Below are 27,724 nucleotides of genomic sequence, written 5' to 3' on the forward strand. Positions count from 1 at the left end.
CACTCTGGATGTTGCACTCTGCTCTAAAGCTTGTACTTGGGCCTGCATGACTACAAAGCCTGCAGTTTTCTCTCTGAGAGCTTCTTCAAGTTCGCCTTCTGAGCTCTCCAGTTTTTCTGTATCAGCTAAAGCTTCTGCGCTCTCTTTCAAGCGCAGGTATGTCTCCAACAGCTTACTGTGCTCGGCTTTGAGTGTATTGACCTCTTTGGTGGCTAGGTCCATTCTCTGCTTCATTTCATCGTATTCCTCTTTACTTGGCCTCCACACAGCACTCTCTGGCTCAGCCTTGGTGTCCTCGTCTTCCTCTGTAGCCTGCTTCTGCTCGATATTGGCCAGTTCTTGCTGAAGTCTGTCTATGACTGCATTTAGTTGGTCAAGCTCCTCCTCATTATTCCTCTTTAAGGTTTCTTGTTCGCTCTGCAGGCACTCCACCTGGGACTCCAGGTCTTTAATCAGCTCATCCCTCCCATCAATCTCCTAAAGAGAAATATACAGACATTATTAAACCATAAAAATGTCAGATTTGAGGAGTCCATAGCTATCCCGCTTTTCAGATAAACCTCTGAGTCCCTGTTGTGCTTAGAGATTCTTTGGGCTGAAGTTAATTCGATGGCATTTGTATTTAAATTTCTGAAATTGATCAGGTTGTAAAAACTCGTCAGAGACCCAGAGGTTTAGAAAGCCACTTCACACGAGCAAATGATCACCTCACAACAGACGATGGGGCTGTAGAACTACTTACCGAAATAAAACAAGCAAAAACAACCCAACAAATAAATAAATGGTGAAAACAAAAATAAAAGTGTACACGAATGCAGAAAACACACACACACTGACTAACACGGAGATATGCGTATTCGAAATAGACTTTTATTCTATTTCGTATATGCATATATTGCGTTACCTTGTTATCAGAGGCTGTTTCCATGTGTTGGAGCTTAGTGATCTGTTCATTAAGAAGTGCTATTTCCCTGTCCTTCTCCTCCATCACCTTCAAAAGTCAGAGATTATAATGTGATGGCTATTAATGAAAGTCCACGAAGAGGCAGCCTCATGGTGGACTACTGAAAGTACACCGATTGAGTCAAACAAAAAATGTGCCGGCAGTGGCAGTCTTGCAAAATGTGCAAACTAAAATTAGCAACATAGAGCAAATATCTCTTTATTAAATGAAACACCCAAACCAAAATGTTTTTGCCGTTTGAGAGAGAAATATAAATATTATATATACATAATTGTGGTATATGCATTACATAAAAAAGTCCTGTTTTGGTTGTGTGAATACGCCAGAACTTGTGTGTCACATCAGCCAACAGTTTTAAATTCACCAGCAACCAGTGGTTTATCTTTTACTCTTCAGTACAGTTTGTGAGTAGAAAACACACGTTAATCATATAATAACTGAGAATACAAGTGTAAACATCTTTTAACACAATATGTGGCCAGTCTCTGTCTGATACTGATATCCACAGTTTTAAAGAAGCCAGAGTGGCTCAGTTCACCCACACACAACCAGAATCAACCACTTCTTGAATTTCTGGAATTCAAAATCTTTCGTAAAGATACTTTAAGACGTTTTCACACAAGGACGGCTCTTTACCTGGAGCATGCTATCCCTGGTTTCTAGGTATTGCTGCTGGCTGCTGATCTCCTTCCTCTGGATCTGCAGCTGCATGTGAAGCTGCTGCACCTCCTCGCTCTTGTTCTCCAGCTCTTCTCTGAACTGCTCCAGCTGCTCTTCCAGGTTACCGATCTGAGGCGACAGGTAAACGTGGCAAGCACTTCAGAGGAGACACCACGTGACGACTGAAAATTTAACAACTCTGATTTCCTCTGCTTCACTTGTTAGCTATAATTGTTTTCTACTATTCATGTAATTAAACAAAAATGCACATTTCAAAGGACACTACAGTACTAATGGTTTGTCAATGCAGGACAAAGAAGCGTATGATGCATTACATGCAGTTGCAATGCTATTGAAAAACATTGCTGTAACACCTGCATGCCGACTACAAACCACAAATTTAAAACATTTCACTCCCAGTTGGATCTTCAAATCGTCAAATTGAAATATTATCCGTTGATTATCCATCCTGAGCAGCACGCTACCTCTTTCTCTTTCCGCTCCAGAGCTTCTCTCTCCGTCTGTAACTGAGCCTCCAGTGTGGAGTGTTTTGCCTCTGTGATGGATGCATGCTGCTTCTTTTGTTCAATCTGCGACACACACAAAAGAAACTATTTAGCACAGCAGTTATTAACAGCATGCACAGAAAGGCGTGAAGGAACAAGCTCTTGTGATCAAACAGATTTTCAAGGATGCAAACTATAAATGGATGTTGCTGTATCCTTTATCATGCAACTGGAACTCATTTGTAAAGCAGATATATGAGCATTTCCTGCACTGCTCCTTTTTATTCACTCACAACAGTCCTCCACGAACACTGGGGGGCAATCTTGACAGTTGCTAGCCATCAGTGTTATCACTAAAAACAAACTGCCGGGCAGCTGAAGTAGAGACACCCACACATTGTTCTCTCTCTCTTTCTCTCTCTCTGTGTGCGTCTCAACCCTCCTCCCATTCCTTCTCCAGCTGTCATCTCATATACATCCTCTCACACACACACCCTCTACCATGCTCCACAGCTATTATTCAGACTGCTTTTTCTCTCTTGCTGTTTCTTACTCCGTCTCCTGGACATCCTTCATCTCCCTCCCCCCCTCCCTTTCCTAACCTTCTCCAGGGAGTCAGCGCTGGCCAGCAGGGCCTGCTCCAGCTCACGGATGCGGCTCTCCAGCTTGTCAATCTCTTCGTCGCGCTCTCCCAACTCACGACGCAGCTGCTCTGAGCTGAGCAGCAGCTCACTGCACCAATCCGCCTTCTCCTTTAGCTGCGAGGTCAGCTGGTCCACCTGGTAGTGAGAGAGAGAGAGAGAAATGAAGGGAGCAGAAGAGAGAGAGAGAGAGAGAGAGGGGGAGTCGTTTAATGGGAACCGCTCTCAGACACCACACGCTACAGCATTGCTGGTACATGTACAGCTAGCTGGGAGGTCAGCTGATCCACCTGAGAAAGGAGGGGGCTGAGAGTGAAAAGAGGTGCAGGGACAGAGGGGAGAGAGAGAGATTTCATTCAGGGTGACACAAACCACAGAGCAGTACATTAACCAGGAGGACCGCTGGCAGGTAACTGATCCATCTGTGAGACGGCAAAACATCAGCAGATCAATGAACAGGAGGAAGAAGGGTCCACAGGAGGAAGGTTTGTTTCGGATTATCTCAGGAAATGGGAAAATCTAGAGGGTAAACTGTTCCCCCTGCTTGATTTAACAAGAAAATTATGTTTCATAAAAGACTGACTGACTTTTTTATGTATCTTGTTGTTTCATAAATGCCTTTGTAAGGATGTTATAGACACCTGAGTTTCTATTCAAAACAAAATGACACTGTAGTAAGGCAGATGAAATACACACCCTCACTGACAGCCCTTCATTAAATATTAATGTGACAAGAGAGTATGATGAACTCTTCATGAGAGTACTTCTGCACTGAATGGTTTATTTATATTTCTTTAAGCTTTACTGTACCAGAATGTCCCTTGTAATTCATTTATGGATGGAATTCAAGTCAACTCCAGAGCGTTTCAAATATTCTAAAAATTTCAACATTTCACATTGCTAATGTGGCAAATAAGGATTTTCCATGGTTAGTTTTACAAACTACAATTCATATTGATGTAAGAAGGTTCTTTGCATTGCCATGCAAAAAGTGAGTTTTGTATCGAAAGACAATCATCATTAGAGAGGATACTTTCATGATGTTTGTTCTACACCGAGTTGGTGAACACCCTTCTTCCACCCCACTTTGTCTTCTGTTTTGCTGTTAAGTTTGGCATTGAGGGGAGGCACAAGAGAAAGGAGCAGAGTGAGAGAGGACAATTGAAGCCGCTTCCAAATGAAGACAAACACGGCAGAGATGGATCAAACTGGAAAAAGGAAGAGGAAACGCAAGATGGACAGGCCAGTAATTGCTACAGGATTGGGCAGGATTACTAAAACTAACTAAATGCTCTCTGGGGTAGACTTGATTCTACGTGTAGCTAGAAGCAATACCTTAGAGGTTACTCCGTCCACCTGTAATAGCCATGGGAGAGAGAAGGCATAAAGGTTCAGAGGATGGAGATTTCAAGGGCAAGAGGGGAAAGAAAAAGCACTTAGTGATAATGAGGCAAGGGTCTCTGGAAATTATAGAAGTTGTACAGGTTATCTATCTTTTGGGTATTAGCCTGTGAGTTTAAAGCAAAAGTGAGACTGAAATTAATGCTATGAACACGAGGAAACCACAGAACTCATAGCTAAATACAGTCACAAGTTATATAATTCAAGTCTTTAAACAAACAGACCTTTCAAAGACTAACATGCAGCAGGGGCAAATCAAGGATACTTCAGTTACAAAGACAGTAAGGAAAGGACAGAGAACATGGTGATACCGCTGAGCATTGAAGTCATCTTCCCCTGAGGGATTAACTGACTTAAATTGTAAAATGATGTTTCTGATAGGGCCCATAACCCAGTGTGGCTTAATTTCTTTATATCATCAAAAGGCAAATGAGTTGAATTTAACTGTTTAATAACTTTAATTATTTATTAATTAAATATTATTATTATGATGATGATGATGATGATGATAATGATGATTATAAACATGATGCCTTCAGTTAGCAGGGTATGATGCTTTACCGGCAAATTACTTTTTCCTGTGTAAGGATCCAGTCGTTTGGTTTGAGGACATAATTAGCGCCTCAAATTTGCTGCAAAATAATGACAACCGTGTTGATCAAAATTAAATTTCTCCTTGCCCAGAGTGAACTGGGGGCTAGATTGTGAGTGGATGGAAAATAACAGTCAATGATGAAATCCTTGAGAAGCCAAAGAGTAATGCACAGAGCACAGACAAAGTAAATACATAAACAACATCAAGGTTAAAACTGCTGTGATGAATGAGACTGACGCACAAAAAGAAATGTCATTCTGCCATTTTGTGCCAAATATGAAAACTTAAAAAGGCAGGTTAAGACCTTTTTCTATTACTGTCAACTACTCCTCATATACTGTATAATGATATAAAATGAAAATGTGACCATCAAAATCCAGTCAAAAATTCAGGACAGGACCAAAGGAAGGAAGTTACGAATTGACTGACGATAGTTGTGGAAATCAAAGCTTACTGGGAAGACTAGCAACTGTATCTGTAGAAGCTAATTGGGATCCTATAACAATAAAGATTACAGACATCTTGGTGCAGGTGTAATGTCTGTCATTGTTTACTTTTTGGCCACTTGGGGGCAATGGAACAAGGTGTAAACACAACATGGATTTATTATAGCCTTAAAAAGTTGATCTGCTGAATATGTTAGCAAACAGTCACCTATTAACACATCCAGTAGAGCAACATTAGCATTCATTTGAAGTGGAATTATCTAGCTCTTTAGCTGCTAAATGCTCCACTATGTTTACCAGCTAACTTTGTCTGTCTGCTGTTTGATGCTGAGCAGGTAGCGTACAGTGGATTTATCTGAGCTTTTGAGCTAGAAACAAGGTTAATGACAGCAATGACAGTGAACCAAGTTAAGTTGTGGGCTGTAAAATCTAAAAAATTTGCTAAATTATTTAAAACGCTCAGTAGAGCTGAGAGGAAATGCAGAGTGAGAGGGTGATAAAATCTCTGTGGGTTCATCACTACAATCGACACATTTCACATTACACATCTTCACTTGATCCATTGTTAATAAAAACATATAGATAACTCTAATCTAAATCGTTTGGATTTAGTTTATAAAATCTCAGCAGTTGTCGCTAAGGAAATCAAATCAGTCATGACCTCATGACATGAGTATTCACTTCTGAAATGTGATATTTGGGGTTAAATTACATGTAATTGTCCTTATGTCATACAAACACATCTGAGTAACAGCTGCACCAGGGTAGTGATTGACTTCAGCAAATCTTATCACTCCCACTGTATTGTGTTTTCAATGATCATGCAAATAAAACCTACTATTACACAACTGTAGGATCACAAGGAACAAACAATCCCACTCTCACTCTATCGCCTGTGTAAACACTCCCACTATTTGGTGTCATTTTGGAGGCAGCACAGGTAATTCTACCAGCTCTATTGTTCTTTCTTTCTGAGTCTCAGTGCAGTGTTTATAGCCATAACAACAGTGTTATTTTCAGAAAATAAGCATCTCTATTAATGCCTGGTCCTCTGGCAGAGAACAGAACTTTCTCTTGTTACCTCTCGGGTTCTTTGCTCAGAGCCAGCCTGAAGCTTCTGTGGATTCTTCAGCTGTTGTTCCAGTTTCTGGATCTCCTGCTGGAAGAAATCCCTCTCGTGTTCTCGGTCCACAGCTTGTTCCTAGACACCAAAATAAAGACAAGAATATGAAAATATTGAATCAGATCTTCAATACAGGCTTGCTTTATTTGCAAAGGCAAATTCACCTATTAATCATCAGATGCTGTGAGAGCAAGAGCCCTATTTTAATGATCCAAGCGCACGGCATGAAGAGCCTGGCGCAGGTGCATTCTGGGCGTGTACAAATCAACTTTTGCTAGTTTAATAGCGGAAAAAAGGGTCAGTGCGCCAGGCGCATGGTTCAAAAGGCTTGTACATAGTGTCTTAATTAATCATACGTGTGTTTTGGGCGTAACATGCAATAAACCAATCAGAGAGTCATCTCCCATTCCCTTTAAAGCAACACTATGTAACTTTTAGCCCTACAGGCTGTCTCATTGGACCTACAGCTGCAGCTAAAAGTTTCATAGTGTTGCTTTAAAAGCCAGGCGTGTTTGTACCTTGGCGCATTGCTATTATGAAAGCGGATTTGCTAAGCAGGAAGGAGAGATTTTCAGGAGAATAAACTGATCTGCTCGTGAGTGAAGTGAAAGTGCGAGAGCAGATCATATGGCACGAGCACTATGCCACCAAAACTATTTCACATTGTAATATTTTTTATTTTTAATCTTTTGCATGCTTGTTTGCTGCTGCGCGTCCCTGTGTGTGTAACAAGGACAGTGTGCGTGCACTGTGCACAAGCCAAAAATATTTGCGCTTTTAAAATAATAATAAAATACTGCGTTATTGACTTTAGACCAGGTTTTTGTTGGTCAATGATGTGATCACTTTCCGCGGCAAGGTGGAGGGTGGGGGTGTGGCCTTGACCAACTGCCACTTTGCTCGTTTGAAAGCCATGATGTCTCTCTCTCATGGGTGGGCCAAATTCTCTGGGCTGGGAAAGCAGAGAAAGATGAGGTAACCTTGCTCCTTATGACCTCATAAGGAGCAAGATTCCAGATTGGTCCATCTGAGCTTTCATTTTCTCAAAGGCAGAGCAGGGTTACCGAGGGTTCGGTTTACACCTATCGCCATTTCTAGCCACTGGGGGACCATATGCAGGCTGGGGGAACGCATATTAATGTTAAAAAACCTCATAAAGTGAAGTTTTCATTCCATGGGACCTAAAGGTGTTGACATTTTTAAAAAAGGTGTTGTCTGCAACATAGCCTGTCCCAAGAAACAGTCATGGTTGTAACATACGTTGCAAGATATTGTGATGAGTTTTTTAAAAGTTTTCATTTTTTACATGCCACTTGGCTATTACTAATAAGGGACAATAAGCTGCATGCAGAACAGAAGCAAAGGACACTTTGCAAAAGATTTGAAGCACTAGGGATTCTTTTCTTGATTAATCAATAAATAGCTTGGTTTATAAAATTTTGAAAATGTAAATAAGAATGAACATAAGAATAAACTTCCCACAAATTCAAATTGCCTTTTTGTTTGTCCAACCACAGTCTAAAACTCAAAGATATTTAATTCACTGTGATAAATGACAATAAAAGCAGCACATATTTTACATTTAAGAGCTCGAGACACATAGCTTTATGAACATTTTTGCCTAAAAATGACCTGAACAATTCATCGATTAACAAAATTCTTGCAGATTTTCTGCAAATCAATTAATTCATCTCCAATCAAAATGTTATTCATGATTTAAAGCTGCCCAAATATGAATACAAATTTAATAATTTTGTCACTGACAAGAGAGTATCGATAATTTTGAATATTGAGTAAAAGCTACATGAGACTATTGGCAATTTTCTTTGTCACTCACATCGAGGAACCTCCTGTTCTTCTCCAGCTGTTTCTCCAGAGCTTGGACCTGTTGTCGGAGGTCTCCGCTCTCTGTGCTCTGAGCATGCTCCAACTCGATCACCCTGTTGACCTGCTCTTCCAGCTCCACCTCCAGCTGCTTCACCTGCTTCAGGAGGTCGGCATTCTCCTTTTCGGCCTGACGCTGTACCTCCACCTTCTCCTTCATCAGCTTTTCCGTCTCCTCCAGAAGGTCTACAGAATACAGCGGAGGAAGGAGGGGAGGTTAGGCATCACTGCCGTTCAACTATAGGTGGCGAACTTCAGTTAATGATTCATTCAGGTTTGATTTTGGTGATGAACAGGATGCTGAGATGGAGCTACTGAAGAGTCTGAAAGAGCCATGTGATTGGATTGAATTGCTTTTTGCCATGTTATTAAAAAATATTGAAAAAAAATAATATGTCAACTTCCTTCTCTGAAATTTTGCAATTTTAATTTTAATGTTGTGGTCACATATATAGCTTCAACTGAATGCAAGGCTAACTTCAGACTCTTCAAACATCTCAGTCAACTTCCCAACATGATGCCCCATTACTAAACATGATTCCCCAACATGATGCCTCTTTGCCCTTCCGCTGCCACCAGTTAACAACCCACACCGGTTTACCCAGGATCAAACTCTGCAGGATTAGTGCAAAAGTAAAAAGGTGAGAGAGTGCAAGTGACAGAACAAACACGTGGACAGCCCAGACATTGCGATATCCATGCCCAATAAGCATTTACAGGTAGGGGAGATGGACTTCCTGAACAGCCAATAATCTCACTCACTCAAAGAAATGCTGTAAGCACAGCATCTACAGCTCTAAAAATATATAACAATAAAAAATGTGCTTAATTCAGAGTGTAGATGATTGACAGTGAGGAAATAATGACTAAATATAAGTGTCTGAAGATTACTTTCATTTCATCATGCTAAAATGAGTGCTTAACATCGACTCTAAGACATTAAAAATGACGAACCAGGACAAAAATCAATCAAGATGAAAAGCTGAAGCAAAGGTTAGTGATTGAACTGAGTGAGTTTGTGAGCCAATAGCAAGCAAGCTCCAAGATTTGCTGGATTAGTTGCTGGATTAGAGTTAAGATATTAAGATATAGAGATATTGTGTCACTCAGCTACAGTAGACAATTATAAGGAACATATAGTAGATATGACTGAGCCATGCTCAAAGTGGACACACCTGCTTCAGGTGCTGCAACCATTGCAGCTTCAACTAGGCCTACAGGAGAATAAGAAAGCACAGGAATGTAACATGCTCTTGTTTATGTCATGAACATGAAAAGTCTTAGATAAAGAATAGAAAAGGGTGACGACAGAATAGCAGTGCTTTTGTCTGTTTCACAGCAGTAGGTTAATGCTGTAGAAAGGATGCTGTGAAAGGAAAAAGTTTCTGAAATAGCCCTTTTGGTTCATACCCTTAGATACAGAATACTCACCATTTTATCAAAGAATTTACTGGGATACCTTTTTGATTATACAGGAGTTATAATGCAAAATTAGCAGATACTGTTATCGAGCTTCATGTTTCCGGAGCACTTCTTGGCGAATATCTGTAAATATATGACTTGCGGCACAAATACTGGTAGCAACTTTGTAAGAAATGTAGAGTTGCCTCAGAGTTTGAAAACATTCCAAAAATATTTTATTGACTTTTTGACCTTTGGTCTAAAATTCTGTCGCTGACAATGCACCTAAATTATGGCTAATGTAGGCTCTTTGATAAAAAACAGTATAGATTTTATTGTATACTGTCAATATACACTTCTTTGAAACAGGAGCTAAAACAATGATAACGACTGTCGTATGACATGCAGCTGACCGACTCTGGGTTTCACAAATCAAGCTGTCCTGTGTAATTCAAGGAACACTATGATTTCATTTAGGTGAGGCATTTTTCTTTTAATACAACCATACCAAACTAACTGAAACTTGAGCATTGATAAAAAAAGAACAGAAAACCTGAGAGATTGTGTATTTTTGTTTCCTCATCTATTATCTTTGGTACACTAACTATGATGCAATAAAGGTCACATAATCAAACATACACTAAATTCAGTTCCAGTTTAGAATTTCCTAATATGTTCCTTTCAACTGACTGGGCTATTAAAAATCTGTACAGAGTATATTGTCGGTAAATGAATTCTGGGATACTTACGAAGCTCACGGGGCCCGGCGTGCTCCCTCATGGCATCTTGTTGCCGTGACAGCAGCTCCCGCTCCTCCTGCATCTGAAGCCTCTCGTGTTCCAGCTCTTGCAGCCGGCTACCTGTCACCTGCATGGAGAAAGGACATTCAGTTACAGACTGGCAGAAAATGGATACATAGAGTATGATGAATGTAAATAGACGTTGTTATTTAACATTTAGACTGGGGATGTTCTGTATTTGACAATAAGAAAAATATATAGTATATCACCAGCGCTTTAGCTTGAATACATACATGATGATATGTTATTATGACACTAAAGAGAATTGACACTACCTAATATCTTAAATTTTATTTTATATGAAGACCGTATATGTTTTTTTTCTGGCAGATATTTTAACTAATTCAACCTCAAGTATTACACGTGAGTCACTACTGTTCTGCGCCACAGGCACAAAAATCTACCTAAGGTTAGAAACGTCATGTACCATCACACATAAAAAAGGTAATTATTTTTCTCCTCTGCAGCTGGAATACCTCACCTGCAGCTCTTGCTCGAGGCTCAGATGGAGCTCTTCCTTGTGACGCAACTGCTCCTCCAGCGCAGCCCGTTCACCCGTGTAGCCATCAATCAGACCTGAATGTGGATGAAGCAAGAGGACAGTTATAGAGGGAGCTAAAATAGAAATTCATAATTTCCCTTTCATAAAGTTATTGCATCTTTCATAGCCGCCCATTCTTACAATCACTTAACAGAAGAATTAAGAGGAACTAGGCTACTTTGAGACTTGACCAGCTTCAGTCAAACATGCGCGCACACACACACACACACACACACACACACACACACACACACACACACACACACACACACACACACACACACACACACAGCAAACAAAAACATACATACATAAATGCCAAGGCACGCAAACTTGCATACAAATGCAGAAACACAAATGAGCATGGCTGACCCATTTTGCTTGACAGACTGAGCTGTAAACACAATGAAATGCAATCATTACTGTACTGCTCTGTCACAGGTCAGCAAGCATTAAGCACCAGGATGTATTCAGCTCACAGTTAAAGACAGTTATACACACACACACACACACACACACACACACACACACACACACACACACACACACACACACACACACACACACACACACACACACACAAAGAGACTAATAATCCAGTTATTAATTTACTGTAACTTTGGCATAGAATGAGTGTTTGAGGCTTTTATGGGCTCAATGCGCTCTGTGTGTTATGTAAAACAAAGAGAGGCAGAAGGTAAAACACCTGTGTGGTCAGGAGCTAACTATTATTTTAGACATCTAAGCAGGAACCAAAGCTTTGTGCAAAGTTTGCCTAAGGAGGGATCCCTACATACAGTAGCTATCCGATGCACGTGATTAATTACATTAAAAAACATTGTCTACTAACCAAACAGAGCTCTACTGGGAATCCATAATCACATATATTCTGCAAGACAATATTTCCACAGCTTCATGTTGTCCAACTTAGTCTTTTCCCCAATTGTTAAACCATAACAAAAGAATACTTTTCATCCTTTTCACAGACATATGTTCTGTCAATCAGTGAAGAGGATCTTTTTCCAGGATGAGCCTGTCTCTTTGTTTAATTTAAAACCAGTTTGAAAAGGCCACACCCTGAGCTTTCACCTCTGTGGATCACCAACACAATAGGAGGGGAATTATATATCTTTGACTTCATTGGCATTTGCACAAGGAGATGGCCAAGAAACAAGAGGCTGAGCAGATGTCAAGCACTCCCTAAAAGTTAATGAAGAAGATGCATGCCACATGACCACATAGGCACAGGTGCTCTGCGACTTTTTTACATAAAATGACAGGGAATAGTTTGGGATGTAGCATCTATTTTCTGATAGAAAATGAATTGCCAACAATTTGATAATTGACAGATTGTTTACCATTTTTCAAGCAAAAATATTAAATATCTGGTTTCAGCTTCTAAAATTGGCGGATTTGTTGCTTTACTTTGACAAATAAAATAAATTATAATATAATAATTGTTAGATGCAGTCCTATTCTCCATAATGTTCCTTATTTTATCTTTTACAGCTTGACACATTGTCTCCCTCTTTGATAGTCAATGCTGTAAAACTTTATGACAGCAAATATTTGCTATTCTTCAGCACCTCTATAGGATTACAGAAAACAAACATCATAACAGGATACCACTAAAGATAATATAAGATTAGAAAAGGCTATACACTCACCACTGTTCAGTGTGTACACAAAGCCAGAAAGAAAGAAATGACTGCTGTACTGTACATTTGCCAATTTGTGTGAGAGACTTAAAGTCAGCCCAGTTGACTGGTGAGTGAGAGAGTGGATGTGGTTGTAAGAGTTGACCCTCGTGGACCAGCTGTCTTTGACATGGATGGGACATTAGTACCCCAATAAAATCTGTCACAGCACTTACACTGTTGTCAACAAATGGCCACTGACTTCTTGGTGAATCAAAGTTAATGAAGCTTAAAGATTTTACGGTGTTCTCACACAGATACCTTCACCTCCAAAAACACAAACCCTCATGATTTAGTTGTCAAACACAAATCAGAGACAGGCTGCCAAACAGAAATTACCATTTGTCGATTTGTCACCACAGATTGTCTCACACGCCTGTACTCTTCCTTTCAAACAGCTGATGCCAGCACTCCCTGTAACACCCCCCTCCCCCAAAAGGATGCACAGATGCTTTTTCACTTCAGTTCCTCATTATGCTCTCAGTTTTCTGTAATTATTCTGACATAAAGACACACCTTATCACATCTTCAGTTAGAGAAATAGAGAGTACTGCCATTCATCCTATAAAGAGGCTATAAAGAAATCCTATAAAGAAGCTGCAAACAGTGGATGACAGTACTGTGCAGACTTCCTACCCCACATAGAAAATGACCAACATTTAAATAAAATGAATGTACAAGCCAGGAAAACAAATTAATATATTCCATGCTGATCATATTTCCTATAAATGAACATGTTTTTCAGAAAAACTCACCCTCAGCCCGGTGAAGTTCCAGAGCCAGCTGCTCCCGTGCCCGGGCCTCCTCGGACAACAGTTCCTGCAGCTCCTCCTGCTTCTGAAGCAGTTCGTTCATCTCCTGGTTGTGGCGGAAGGACTCCCGCATCAGCTCAGTCTGGGTCATCCTGGCATGTTCAAGCTGAGAGGGGAAGAGGAAAGAGTCACACAAGAAGAAGAGTTAGAGTAGAGTTAGGGAAAGAGGACATTAAATAAGCTTAGAAGAACATCCATTGAAAAGGAATTATTTGCACTAAAGGGGAAGTCCACTGATTTAAAAAAAATAGTTATTGACGTTCTTGTTTTCTACATATAAAATGTTTAGTCTCATGTAATGCATAACAGTGGACCACAGTTTATTGATCTCAATGTCCATTTGATTATTTTGACATTACTTACATACATTTACCAACATCATATGAATGGAACCTAGAAAATATCCTTTAAAATATCAAGATATTGATATCAACCATATCTTTCAGCCCATTTGGAAAACAGATTTTATCTACTTACTGTAATATGTTATATATTTATTTATATATATGTATATGTATATATATATATACATACACACACATATATATACACACACGACAACGTGCTTAACTTTGTATTGAAATTAGGGAATTTGCTTTCTAGCTGCAAATCTTTTAACTGATACTGGTATTGAACTAAATCTACTATATACACACACACACATACATACATACATACACACATACATACATATGTATGTATACATGTATATATATGTTCCCTAATTTCAATACAAAGTTAAGCACGTTGTTTTAAGTTACTTAGAAAAGCATTTTGTTGTCACCTTTAGGAATATACTGCCATTACATATGGTTTGACAAAACAGTTCATGGTATTAATGCATAATGTGCAGACAGACTTTAAAGTAATGGCATTGGACAAAAAGGCAACTTGTACAAAAGTCAACAACAAAATGAAGTTATGTGCAAATGTGACAGAAACACACTGAAATAATTATATGAAATTAGTTTAATAACCTTCAGGTCAGGTGACAGAAGGCATCTTTTCCGTGTGTCACAGCTATGAAATCATCATATTGCAATAACCCGTGAACACACTCCCATTTGTTACTTTCCATAGATTACCGTATCTCCCTGAGCAAAGGTCTTTTTGTAACATTATAGGAACCAGGAAGTGGTAACATGACCCTGGCACATAGAAGTCTTTAATCTTTCACCTACGGTTTCAAAAGCAGCACAGAAATAACTGCTGTGCTCCTACGTGGAATGGCCTTTAAATTACATCATCTGCATGCGCAGACCTGAACAACAAAACAGGCTGTGGTGATTGTACCTATAAAATGTGCAGACTGTTTAAAATTGCACTAACCCAATCTTTTCGTACAATTTAAAAACTCCAACGCAGTTCAGTTACAGTACATTTACCAGGTGTAAACTTACTGTGTACGGAGGAGTAGGCAGGGAGATTTTGGAGATAACCTTAAGAAGGTGACCATTAGTCCTGTGATTGACATGTGAGATTTGCGTCTGTACCACCACAGCATTTTTCTCGTTTAAGGTGCTGCATAATGGGAAAGGTCGGGGAAGGGGTACACGAGATTCCACTTCGTACACATCCTGGTCCTCCCCTTCCATCCACGTGCTGCTCTGCATGCCTGAGTTCCAGTAAGAGCGGTAGGAATCCATGGTAAAAGATAGATGGATGAAGGGAGACCTTCCAACCTCGGTTCGTTATGTTGGAGCTCCTTTTCTGGAATTATCAAAAGAGGTTCCCATTTGCCATGACCTGCCAGGCTGAGCTGTGCAACCCCAACTGAGAAAAAAGTCAAGTGGGGGATAAAGCTGTGAGCAACGTTGTGGTAGCTCCAAGCAACAGTTTCTATGTGTTTTCAACACACACAAGAAGAGTAAACAACAATTGGAGAGGGTCACATTCACGTAATCTCAATCACATGCTGCTGGTCAGAGGTAGAACAGGTTCCAGGTAAATGTCGAGAGAGAAAGTCATCCGAGTTCATGTGCTTTCTTATGGTCCTACCAAAAAGTGTCATCCTTGACAGCAGGTGAAAGTCACATCTTGCTCTGGCAGTTTAAAAGGCATTCCTGTACACAACCACAGGAGGTTTGTAAACAAAGGCAAGCATTTCTTCTCTTCACGTCCTCTTTGAAGATCTCCAACCCTCTTTCTCTTTTCTCTCTGACCTTCTTTCTTCAGAGTGAAACCATATCATGCCGCTCGGTAAAGCTCACACCCCCACGTCTGCTCCGGCTTGCTCTCCTCTCTCTCATTGGAGATTCATTAACAATACTATGCTGCCGTAGCAACCGCGACCTGCAGGGAAGCCTCCCAGGGGCCCCTTTTAATTGTTTAGTCCGAGCGGCAGCCAGCCGAGGGTGAAATGACAGCGCTTGGATCTTAAGTCTTTCACTCTTTCGCTTTTACTTCTTCCTAGGATTGCTGTCATTTCCGTTCCACGCATGCTCCCATTCTCATTCCATAATATTACTCACTGTAGCCGGATCTCTCTGTCCTGTCAGGCGAGGCTTACTTTACCCAAGGCAGGCTACTGTCACTACGTTACACTCACTTAGTCTCCGTCTACCTACGTGCTCCAAAGACTTCCAGGCCAGGTTTTCACCACTCAAGACGAGAGGATTGTTCTTTCACTTCCTACATTGATCGCACACAGCAGGATAGTGTTCAGCAAAAGTGGGAGGGAAGCAGGTGTGGCTTCTATCATTAGAGCCAGGTAGATTTAGCAGATAGAGCACAGGCTCTCCCTGTACACATAAATAACCTACAGACAGCACACGCCCTCCCCACAAAAAGTTGTCAAACTGGATTCCGTCCCTATGTAGCAGCATATAGAAGCAATTAAGGCATTCTGACATGCCGCCTCTTGGTCCCACCTACTGTATCTGTTTGGCATGTCAACCGTCATACTGACTGCACACAAACAATTTCCACGTCTCACCGGCAGATAATGGGAGTGGACAATAAGTTAGCAAACACCTTCTCCAGGGAAATCATTTACAGCAGTAGTTTAACAAAGACACTTAACATTCCTGGACGACTTGTGTCATCAATCTCTGCTTCTCAGACAAGAAGTGACGACCCAGCACCACTTACAGACAAGACTAATGTATATCAGATCAATAGCAGCAGGGAAATCATTGAACAAACCATTAAGTGGATTTGTTGTTTACAAGTTTATTGTGCTGTTAATGGCGTGTACTTGGAGGAGAGGCAAACAGTGTAACACATCATTTGCTCGAAAAATCTATGATGTGGTTTTAATGGGGCTGCAATTTATGATTATTTACGACTTTTGAGCATTTTCTTGACTAATTTATCGTAATTAAAAATTTCATAATTTCCCAGAAACCATCTTGACATTTACTGTATAAATTATGAATTTTCTGGCATTTTTGCTTTCGTTTTTTTTTTTTAAATAATGGATTGTTTATCAAATTTATTACAGATTCATCAAATTATGAATTCAGCTCTATTGTTTACTATCATAAACAACTCTCTGTTAGAGGACCAAACCAAAACGTTTTGAGTTTGTGACACCAAGGTATAGAAATGTACAGTATATAAGTTGTAGTGCTACAGTAATAATATCAAAAATGACAAACAGAGAAGATCAAATTGTCAGATCATTCTCAGTTTGATGATACAAAATAAATAAAGTGAAGCAAACCACCAAAAAGATCAAGAAAAAGGTACTGAAGAGAGAGGGTATATCGTAATCTAAATGTGGTGAATACAGTAGCCTTTAAAAACAAATGATTCAATAAATAACATTCAACCAACAGCCACTCTGCGGTGTAGATGGATGCTGCAACAGTAGTGATGCTCGGCCTGAAATTTCTTTAAAGCTATTTTTAGATCGGCAAGATAAAACCCATCTCAGCGTAAGTAACGCATGAAATACAGCCAACGGGACGATGTGATGTGCTGTGCAGTTACAGTAACACATTCAATGGCCTAGTTAAACTGGCTCTGTCTCTGTGGCTGACACTGGACACAGCGGGTGCACTACATGGACAGCCTGAGGGGGGGTGGAGTTGTTCTGTCCACTACTGACTACGATAGGCTGATTGACCAGACAGAAGCTCAGTGTAAACACAGTTCGTATCTATAGGCAACCACTGGGAATGAGGCAGCTCTTTTGTTTGTGAATTCTAGACAGGCCAACTTTGTTGCTGGCCACATTCTGCAGTCTCATCCCCATTATGCCTCCATGAACAGGCGTAAAAACCCACAGAGGGGGTTAACAGTGTTGAGTGTGGGTATTTAAATGTTTTGACAATGCCTAAATGTGTCACTAGAGCTTTCTGCACAAACACACACAGGACTGTTCATGAAGAATTCTTCTGAATGTCAACCTGAAAAGAACCCACTTCACTTGACAAAGCATCAAATGTTTGGTCAGATTATTAGGCTGGTTTGGTCATACTTTGATTATATTATCCTAATCTACGTAAATCAGAAAACTTTTTTATAATCAGTATATATTAGTATATAATAGTTTATATTTTTGGAAATGTGCTTTTTTTGCAGAGAGTTAGATGAGGATATTGATACTGCTGTCTGACTGGCAATTGTCATTTCTACATGTTGTTTTCTTGGAGATATAACATCTTAATTAATTGCGTTGTACAGGTGCTGGTATGCAAATAGTTACCTTTTTAGAGAGGCAGGCTAATCGTTTTCCCATTTCCAAACTTTATGCTAAGCTGAAATCACCAGCTGCATATTTGTTATGATAAAATAAAAGGTTTAAAAACATGTTTCTGTCCCGCAGTAAAGTAAAACATTGAAAAAAAGTATTTTTTACTACAGAAAATCAACTTTTGTATTGGCACCAATGTAACATTTTCAAAAATGGCGAGCCAGCCCTACTATCATGAACTATTATATTATTTTGTACCTTACAGTAACTCATGCTTTAGATTAAACACTATAAGAGTTTCTCAGCGAGCAGAAAGTGCCATACACAGTCAGACAAGTGTCCAACGGTACATTGATCCCAGTCCACTTAACCAACGATGGTTGTACCTGGTTGGTGGTGTCGTTGATGGCCATCAACATCTTCTCCAGAGCAGTTTGGAGACGTCTGCTTATGCCCATCAGAAGCTCCTCATTCTCCAGCTGTGTCCCCGCCCCATGCAGCAGGTTGTCCATCATCTGCTGGGACACCTCCAGACCGTCGTCAGCCTCAGTCTCCCCGGACCACAGACTCAAATTGTCTGCGGCGGTCTCGCTGCCATGGCAACTTTCTGAAGAGTGACCTGGTATGACAAGAAGAACAGAGAGCAGAAAAATATGACGCACAAACCTGATGTACCGGTATATTACATTGTCAACACATTTAAAATTCACTCAGATATTTAACAGCTTCCTAGAAAAGAATTTTTTTTTTAACCTGTATGCCCAATCTTTAAATAGATAGACCAGGATACTGGGAGAGAATAATCCGCACAATCATATTATATATTATATTTACCTTCTTAAAACCACTTGAAGCTCACGTAATGAAATTAAATTAATTTTAATTGGTGTTAGTCTTGGTGTAAGACAAGGACTACCTTTAAAAAGTGCTCGTCATGTGCATTTTTTATTGGACAGGATGCAAAGCAGTGTTAAATATATAAAACCATAAAAAAGGTTGGAGGCATACATCATCCGGTTCAAATGACACGACCTGTGCCTTTAAGCTTCACAATGTAATCTGCATTTAATTATTCGACTTTTGAAACCACCTTATCAGAGAATATTAATGATAGCAGCAGGCAGCGAGATGGCTCAAAATTTACATTGTTTTAACATTACAATTTCCTTTATATTAAAAATGTTTTTGTATTGGAACAACAAACCGAGACAGAGCAGTGGCTCTTTTAAAGCATAGAGGCAGATTAGAGTCATTATGCTGACAGCATTATGCAAGTTTCTGGTTATTACAAAATGTCATTATTTTCAACAGAATTTCAGGGATTTAAACTCACCATAATCATCACAATGTGTAAAATGTCAGGAGGTCTATGGTCAAATACAATAAGTCATATGCGTCCCAATATAAGAACATGGCATATTCTAGGGGATACTTTTTTTACTGATCAAAAACAAAACTTGAACATAAGTGGTGAGTCTCATGAAACACCTAAAGTAAATATTAGGATTAGCTGGTAACATGATACTTTGTATCTTTACTTCCCATGGAGTCACCACCTTCAGTTATAATGAAGCATTCAGACTGCAGGCAAATCTGATATTCTTCTGACATCTGACTCACAGAACTAACTGTCCAAGCTGTTATTTATTTGCATGTGATCACATTCAATTTGTGCGTGACAAGTGTACACATGCATACATACACATACTGATGGTGTGCTTTTCCATTTTAGAAAAAAAAACTACAAATACTAGGCTTGGTGAAGATAGAGAGGAGGATCCACTCTTTGCTTGTGCAATAGCATTATGTAGTCATGGTGCAGTATTGCTCCTTTGCTTTGGACTATATTAGCAGCAGAGGAGGTTCAACTGCAGTCACGGCTGCCAGCAAGACTCTGGATGTGTTGTGTTAAAAATAGAATTTTAAATCACATTTGAATCACATTAGAAGTCCAATTAAAAACAGATTTCAAAACTCCAATAAATGTAGTTTAAAACAGTTTTGCCCTACTTGGTTTGCAAATGTTTTGCATTTGTATTTTCCAAACTACAAACAGATTCAAAGCTCTATAAAATGCCACAATGCTAATGCAAGTGCAGCTGCAATGGTGCAAAAACTGCAATGCACAGAAATGTTTTATAAATTATTATACTGAGGGTGTCAGTGTATACATAATTGCATTTAGTAGGTTTTTTGGTCTGTTTTCTGGTATATTTTCTTGCCAAACTACAAATCTCACCTCCAGCTAACTACCAACATCTAAACCAACATATTTGGATGGATGGGCTGTTGATCCTGAACCTGCCCGAATACAAACACCAGCATTTACCCTAAACTATTACTGAGACCTGATGTTACTTGCCTGCAGCATAAGGTCTGACGGGCTCGGCGTTGGCTCTCTCTGTGGTAGAATGGGGCGTTGCTGCCTGCTGCCCTCGACTGGAAGCATCACATAGACTCTGCATGTGGAGGCCCATAGTTTCCTCTGCTGCTGCAGTAGTCTTCAGGACGTCAACCAGCACCTGACTAAGTTTCTCGTTGGCCTTACGCAGGATGTTTCTGAAAGCAGCAACAGTTATGTTAAAAACAATCGCAGTGAACAAGAGTTTCTTCTTAACATCTGTAGTTTTATTGAAAAAAATGTTAGTTGGCTAAAAGAAAGACTTGAGGCAATAAACAGCATATTTGTCACCATTTGACAGACCACATACTTACATTGAGTCTAATTAAATGAATAAGAGATAAGATGTGTGTGTGTGTGTATTGGCTGCAGTGATGTATGTGTGACTAATACTACTAAATAATATTTGTGGTACTTACCATTATGGTTATAGTATGTGCAATGCCTGATACAGAAGTTATTGACCACAGCATGAGTTAACAGGAAAATGTGCAATCATTTTCAAAATTAAGTGCAATACGAGGGGGAGGATGTGTTGTGGTTACTCTTCTGTTCTTCTGTGATTGTGGGGAAAAGTACGTGGATATGGTGTGAGGTTTATTAGATGTTCATTGAAGCATTGGATGAGATAATGTATAATTATGTTTCTATGCAGGTTAACTGTATGTTTATTGTGTGTTTATGCGCGATGTGTCGCCATTTCGTTTCTCTCGAATGCCCAAGATGAATTTCTCCTATAGGAGACAATAAAGGCTTATCTTATCTTAATTTGGCTTCAATCTATATACATATTTTTTGAATTTATTTAAAGCACCAACACAAACATGAATATTCTTTTTCATGGAGCATCTCTGTGCATAACATTTTATGTGAGGAATTAGCAGGAATAAAGTTTCTTTCACTACCTTTCAGTGTCCTCATCAGAGGATTCTCCATTATCTTGTGATGACAGTTTGCCTCTACCAGCCTGCTTTATTCCCGGCCCGCCGGGATCTTCCTCTTCCTCAACTTCTTCTTGGCTGTTTTCTCTCTTCTTTAATGCCTGGACGGGCAGGAGAGAGAACACAGACAGCATCCCAGTCATTGCTAAGTCACAGTTGAATAAAAAGACTCCTGAAAACTCTAGACAGCGAACGACAGAGTGGCTGTATGCGACCATTAGTAAAACTGCATTAAAATAAGGCACAGCAAGGGGCACGTAGACACACTGCCCCTTTTAACGAGCACACAGACGCACATTTAACTCTCTTGGAGCCGAGAAAAACACTGCTATCTTTGTGGCGCTATGGCAACAGGTGCACCTGACGCACAGTGACTTGCAGATGCGATAGCTCCATCTCCTGAAAGAACAGCAGAAATGCAGCTCTGCTTCTCCACTCAATTCACTCCCAGACACTGCACTGTGCAGAGACTGCCGATGAGTGAGAGTAGCACTGACTTCAGTCAAAGAATCACTTCTTCAGACAATGAGAGCTCGTTTTGAATGACTCCGTTTTTATAGTTTCCTGAGTAACAGACAACATACAGTGCTGTATACTCAGAGATAAGAAAAATAAAAATGTCTCTAAAGCCTAAACATGTTTTTGACAAAGAGACACTATACTGAAATATGTTTGCTATGTTTTGCCCATCACAATTTACATTTAATTTACATATTAACATGCTAATATCTTTACTTTATATATTTGAACAGATTTAAAGTTACATGAACATGGTATAAAAGGGTGAATTAGGTATTTTGACATGTTTAACCAAATAATGCTTTATGCCCTATAATATTAGCTAAAGACAACTTTATTTTTCAGTAATTTGGCATTCATTTGCATACAAACACAGAGCACTCATGTTTTAAAATATCAAATACAAACATTTCAATAAATTCATGCTTGATAATTTGTAATCTCAACTCTTAGCTTGTTTTATAAACTTGAGAACTACAATGTCAACATTTTAAAACTAAAGCTGCTTTATCCTATTCTTTGGGCCAAGAGAACGTTTGAGATTGTCCAAAAGTCTGATGCTGGAGATGTCTTAACAAAAGATGCTTCTGCTTTCTGTAAATCAACTCAACTCTGTTTACCTTGATGAAATTATTTACAGAAATGAGATCATTCATGTGAATTTAGGAGAGAATAACATAATAATGTGTGTAAACCGCTCAATTGAGGCAGAGGCATTTTCTCATCATTAAAACTCATCTGAGCTAATAACAGAAGCTTAAGAACTTTTTACTTTATGATCCTTAGTGAACCACCATCAAGAGTGTGTTAGAGCAACTCATCTCACAAAGAACACTGAACCTGACAGCTACTGTAATCACACAGTTAAAGCTTAATCATGCAATAAATGGTTAGTGAAAGCCTAGCAGGCCCTGGGATTAGCTCTTTAAGGCATGAGGAGTGATTTAAAAAAAAAGAAGAAGAAATCCCAAATCAACATGAGGAAACCAGTGCATGCAGAGTAGATAAGAAAGTATATACGATCACTTAACAACTTAATTGGTATTCTTTGACAGGAGTAGATAAACAAATGTGCTTCCAGTGAAATCCTTAAAACGGTTGTGAGAGACATTTACAAACTATTTTTCCTCTGATTTTGGTAGTGGTTGTGTGTCATTATTAAAATAACGGTTTTAATTAGTCCCTTGCATTAGTAATAAGTCACAAGTTTGCTGTATATAAGAGTAAAAGAATTAGGATGCTTTGCCCTATTTAAAGAGGAAAGTAAGGCTGTGTGTATGCACATCTTGTTCCACACAGAAATGCAGGTAAATGCAGGTACTGAATTTCAAATAAAATTAAAAGGAAGCTAGAATAGTTGTGTGCACATCCACAAAACCTCAGTGGGATAGGTGCTGGATACCAAAAATTCAACTGGAAAAATATTACAAAATCCCACTGACACAAACTTGTTGCTGCATACATTTACACTTGCATTCTGGTTTAAACACAACAACATAAAACTGCTTTTATCACATTGACTGTAGTATTTAAACCAATGCACTGTGAGCAGGTAAAAAAACAGTGAAAGCTTGCATAATCAATGATAGAGTAATCCATGCAACACCTGCATTGCGACAAAGTGCATCTGAAAATGAATGACACAGCAGTAATACATTTTCTAAGATGAAATGAATGAAATTTGTGGCATGGTGAAAGTAAATTAGCACAGTACGTGTGACAGCTCAGTTAGTGACACCGACCTGCTCATGTCCTGATTCCGTTTTCTGCAGCTCCTCTTTTAACTTTCTGATCTCTGCGTTCCTCTCCTCCAGCTCTCTCTCCAGTCTCCTTTTCTCCACTTCCTCCAGCCAGGCGCCCGAGGTGAGATGAGCTCTGGGAGTCATCTGCTCCTCATTCTCCATCTCCTCCACCTCCTCTTTATCGGACCAGGTCTGCATGGAGGCGCTCCTCTGGCAGGCACTCTTGTTGATTCGAGCCAGTTCAATCTGCTGTGCAAACTCCACTGACATCTGAACTATGGCCTGTCAGAAATATGGATCCAGACATATTGTGTCTTAGGACTCTATTTGATATTGAGACACAGAGATCTACAGTAGGTGTTATTAACAATGCTGGGATAAAATGCGTGACTTTCCTCATACAGGGTTTTTCAAAGATGGATAAATTAATGTAGCGTATCTAGGGTTGCAACTACTGATTATTTTCATTATTCTGCTGATTATTTTGTTGATTATTCGACTAATTGTTTGGTCTATAAAACGTCAGACAAAAGTGAAAATGCACTGTGGCAGACCTCAGATGACATCTTTTAGTGTCTTTTTTTTTTTTCAACCTGCAATCCACAACCCAAAGATATTCAGTTTACTATCACAAGAGTAAGATAAACAGCAAATATTCATTTTAGGAAGCTAGAACAAGACATTTTTTGATTCATCAATTATTTATTCAACTACCATTAATTTCAACTTCAACTGTTTCCTTTCATAACAATCAAACTTAATGCAATTGTCTTCTGTTACCAGTTTTATTGATACCGACTAGACACATGAGTTGCATGCAAAAAAGATGCATGACTGCCTACCTTGGCAACTTCTTCCTCCACTCTCTCCCAGTGTTGTCTGTCTTCCAGCACAAGCTGCCCAACTGCCCTGGGGCTCTCACTGGAGTCTCCAGCGCCGCTTATACCATTGAGATTCTGCTCTTTCTCTCCTCTCCTCTCTTGACGCTCCTCTGTTATCTTCTGCTGTTCCTTTTCTTCTGTAAGTCTCCTCAGCTCTCTGTTGTGCTGCTCTTTAAGAGCGGCTACTTCTTGGACATATTTGTGGTAGAGAGCTTTCCTCAGCGCCTGCAGCTGTGCTGTCAGGCCTGCAGACCTGACAGGCCAGTGCAACTCCACACCTCCCTCTGACAGTTCCTCCTCACCCAGGTCCTGCAAAGAGTGAGAATAGCAGAAAAGAGTAATAAAGGGGCTACAAGTTACAAAAGCAAAACTAATGTAGCAGAAAACAGCAGCCGTAGTTTGTTAAAATAAAAGTTCTTCAAGGCTGGTCCTGAAATAAACGGGTCCTCTTTACTGTAACTAAGCCCCACCCCGGCCTTAGACCACTATTAATACACTGTTTTGTTCTCTCCACCCCCCAAGGAGGATAAAGCGATAAAGAGATGTCTTGCATTAGATTACAGCTACATTTTCCCCGAAAACACTACCACTGTCTTGTGATGAACCCATTTCGTATCTGTTTCACAGCTTCTTCAGGACCACTTGCCTCAAGCTTAACATTTCCAATCCAAATGTCTCATCCGATCTCAAGTGTATTACGCCCAATTCTTTTTCCGTTCTCTCCCTCTCTGATCTCTGCACAGTCAAACGGGTTGTGGAAACTTTAAGGGTTGGAGGGAGGGAAAGACTAAGAAAACTAAGACACGATAGAAGTTAGAGCGACGTGACAGAGATAGCTGAAATGGAGTGCAGCTCATTCACGCAAGGCAGAATCCTCCATTCATGCAGCCGCCACGACTAAAGTACGTCCGCTTGGCTCATGAGCAACACGCTAAAACGGTAGGTTATGTAACGTCCAATCCTTTTAATTGTTAAGATATAGGATCGTTCACGATGCTGCTTCTGGAGCAAAGCTGGAGTATTTAGGGCACGTTTTAGCCTAAAGGCTGCAACTGCCCCCTCTCACCCACCCTTACTGTCATAGTGTCTTAATGTACATGTTTCAGCACGTAGTAAGATGTGATGCATGTGACATGGAAGATTTAGATGAGCGCAAAATGTACCAGCCAAACCTTTAGTTCATCTCCGTGCTCCTCCATTCTCTCACAGCTGGACTCTGGAGCACTGGACAAGCAGAAAGAGAAAAAGAGAAGTCAAATTTATTTGTTCTACAGTCTCAGATATATTTAACAATTCATTAATTTTTTTCTTACTTCTCTTTAAAATGAATTACCAGTTTTAAGTAAAATGTAAATTCTTAAAATGTACCTATAAAAGGACCATGAAGCAGCTTACTGGGGCTATGGTTTGTATCCTAACTACATTCATATCAGTCAAGTAAAAAACTCAAAACTAGATGAGCTTACATGCTTTTTGGTTGTAAGCATAAAAGTCTAAATATTTCTTTGTGACAGACATTTGAACAGCCATCCAGGATAATATAACACTATTAATAAGACAAAATTAAAACATATACATTCTGAAAGTAGAAAGACAAATTATTCCTTAACTACGGCCGCAACTAAGGATTTATTTCTTGATGTCTGGATTAATTGTTTTGTCTATAAAATATTAAAAAAAAATTGATTGATAAATTTGTCATAATAAAAAGTTTATTATGACAAATTTATTATAATTTCCTAGAGTCCAGGCCAGGGTGCGGTCTTCAAAATCCTTGTTTTGTCCGACAAACACTCCAAAACCAGAAAGATGTTCAGTTCACTATCACATATTACAAAGAAAGTTAAAAATTTAAATCTTAGAAGTGGATATCAGAGAATGTTTGGCTTTTTTTAACATAAAACAAAAATACAGAAACAATGGCCAGATTGTCAAAATTGTTGCAGAATAATCAATTCATTGTTTGAGCTCAAGACATAAGGAATACACTGCCCTTATAAAATATAGAATGATACCTGGTCCCACTGCACAAATTAATGTAAATGGACATCAATATTACATAGAATGTATCTGGATATATATATATATATATATGTGATTGTATTCCACTGTTTGGGAATCATTTCCCTGAACATGGCAGTTAGACAAAAAAAAGTTCATTGGTGTTGAAAACCACTGTTGTAATCATATTCACTATATCAAACAGTGGAGGGCAGCAGCATCTCAGTTTTCATAGTAACAGTAAGACTCGGTTTCTTTTTAGCCATGAGGAAGAGCTCACCAACAGTAATATAGTTTGGTTTTGGATTATTTAAATTACCATATGTGCATAAACAGCCAGTTGGTCCCAAATATGAGTGGTTTCCAAATATGTTATAATTCTATTTGTAGAACTGAAATTCTTTGGAAACCTCATATTATTCCACATTGGTGCATGCTTAAAAAGTCACATTCATTTTGTTCTCTACACAGCACATCCCTCAGGAAGTCTTCTGGAATGGGTACTTTTATAGATAAGTGGGCTAACAAAAGGCATGAATAATGCTTTAATTAACCTAGTGAATATTTCTTTTTTTAGATTATGTTTTGGGGTCTTTTTTCCCTTTGGATAGACAGGAAAGGTTGGAGAGAGATGGGGGATGACACGCAGCAAAGGGCTGCAGGTCAGATTAGAACCCGGGCCGCTGCAAAGACCTCAACCTACATGGGGCGCACGCTCTTAGTGGGTGAGCTAGAGGTTGCCCCACCTAGTGAATATTTCATTAGTTAAGGCATTGAGGATTTGTTGTCAACTGAAGTGGGTCAGGTAGCTTTACCATGCTACACAGGATATGCAGACCAGCTGCTAGTAAAAGTTATCTGTAGAAGATCATGTAGCTCATGTAGCTCATGTTTCAATCACATGCACTGGATCGATCAATCAATCAATCAATCAATCAATCAATCAAGTGAAGAGCAACTAAACCATGAGTGATGTGTATGGGGGGAGGCTGTATGAATCCAGTGATAATGCTCCTTAAATGCTACCAACCACAACTGATTACACAACATTTGCAGTCACGTCTGCAATTCTTTTTAACCATCCAAGTTTAATTTACTGGATCAACATTCTGTTTCTTTTGTATAAATA

The 27,724-nt window shown here is 39.4% G+C and overlaps 1 protein-coding gene across 7 annotated transcripts in view; it reads right to left on the bottom strand.

Annotated features, from left to right (window-relative positions):
- The window catches only part of akap9 (A kinase (PRKA) anchor protein 9), a 67,428-nt gene that overhangs the window by 13,886 nt on the left and 25,818 nt on the right, over positions 1-27,724 (bottom strand). For 4 of the 7 annotated variants that reach the window (XM_028596792.1, XM_028596790.1, XM_028596788.1 and 1 more), the window contains 17 exons: positions 25,758-25,818; positions 24,556-24,903; positions 23,714-23,995; positions 21,417-21,553; positions 20,473-20,669; positions 18,497-18,729; positions 13,415-13,577; positions 10,903-10,997; positions 10,371-10,488; positions 9,396-9,434; positions 8,174-8,406; positions 6,295-6,414; positions 2,733-2,909; positions 2,110-2,214; positions 1,601-1,753; positions 905-991; positions 1-477 (listed from right to left, as the gene is read on the bottom strand). The exon at positions 1-477 is cut by the window's left edge and continues 552 nt beyond it. In XM_028596792.1, the coding sequence (XP_028452593.1) occupies positions 1-477; positions 905-991; positions 1,601-1,753; positions 2,110-2,214; positions 2,733-2,909; positions 6,295-6,414; positions 8,174-8,406; positions 9,396-9,434; positions 10,371-10,488; positions 10,903-10,997; positions 13,415-13,577; positions 18,497-18,729; positions 20,473-20,669; positions 21,417-21,553; positions 23,714-23,995; positions 24,556-24,903; positions 25,758-25,818 (3,025 nt within the window). The remainder of the gene's footprint in view (positions 478-904; positions 992-1,600; positions 1,754-2,109; positions 2,215-2,732; positions 2,910-6,294; positions 6,415-8,173; positions 8,407-9,395; positions 9,435-10,370; positions 10,489-10,902; positions 10,998-13,414; positions 13,578-18,496; positions 18,730-20,472; positions 20,670-21,416; positions 21,554-23,713; positions 23,996-24,555; positions 24,904-25,757; positions 25,819-27,724) is intronic. The other 3 variants (XM_028596789.1, XM_028596791.1, XM_028596793.1) reach the window with 3 other exon arrangements.

Source organism: Perca flavescens, chromosome 14 (genome assembly GCF_004354835.1).
Source record: "Perca flavescens isolate YP-PL-M2 chromosome 14, PFLA_1.0, whole genome shotgun sequence".
NCBI lineage: Eukaryota > Metazoa > Chordata > Actinopteri > Perciformes > Percidae > Perca > Perca flavescens.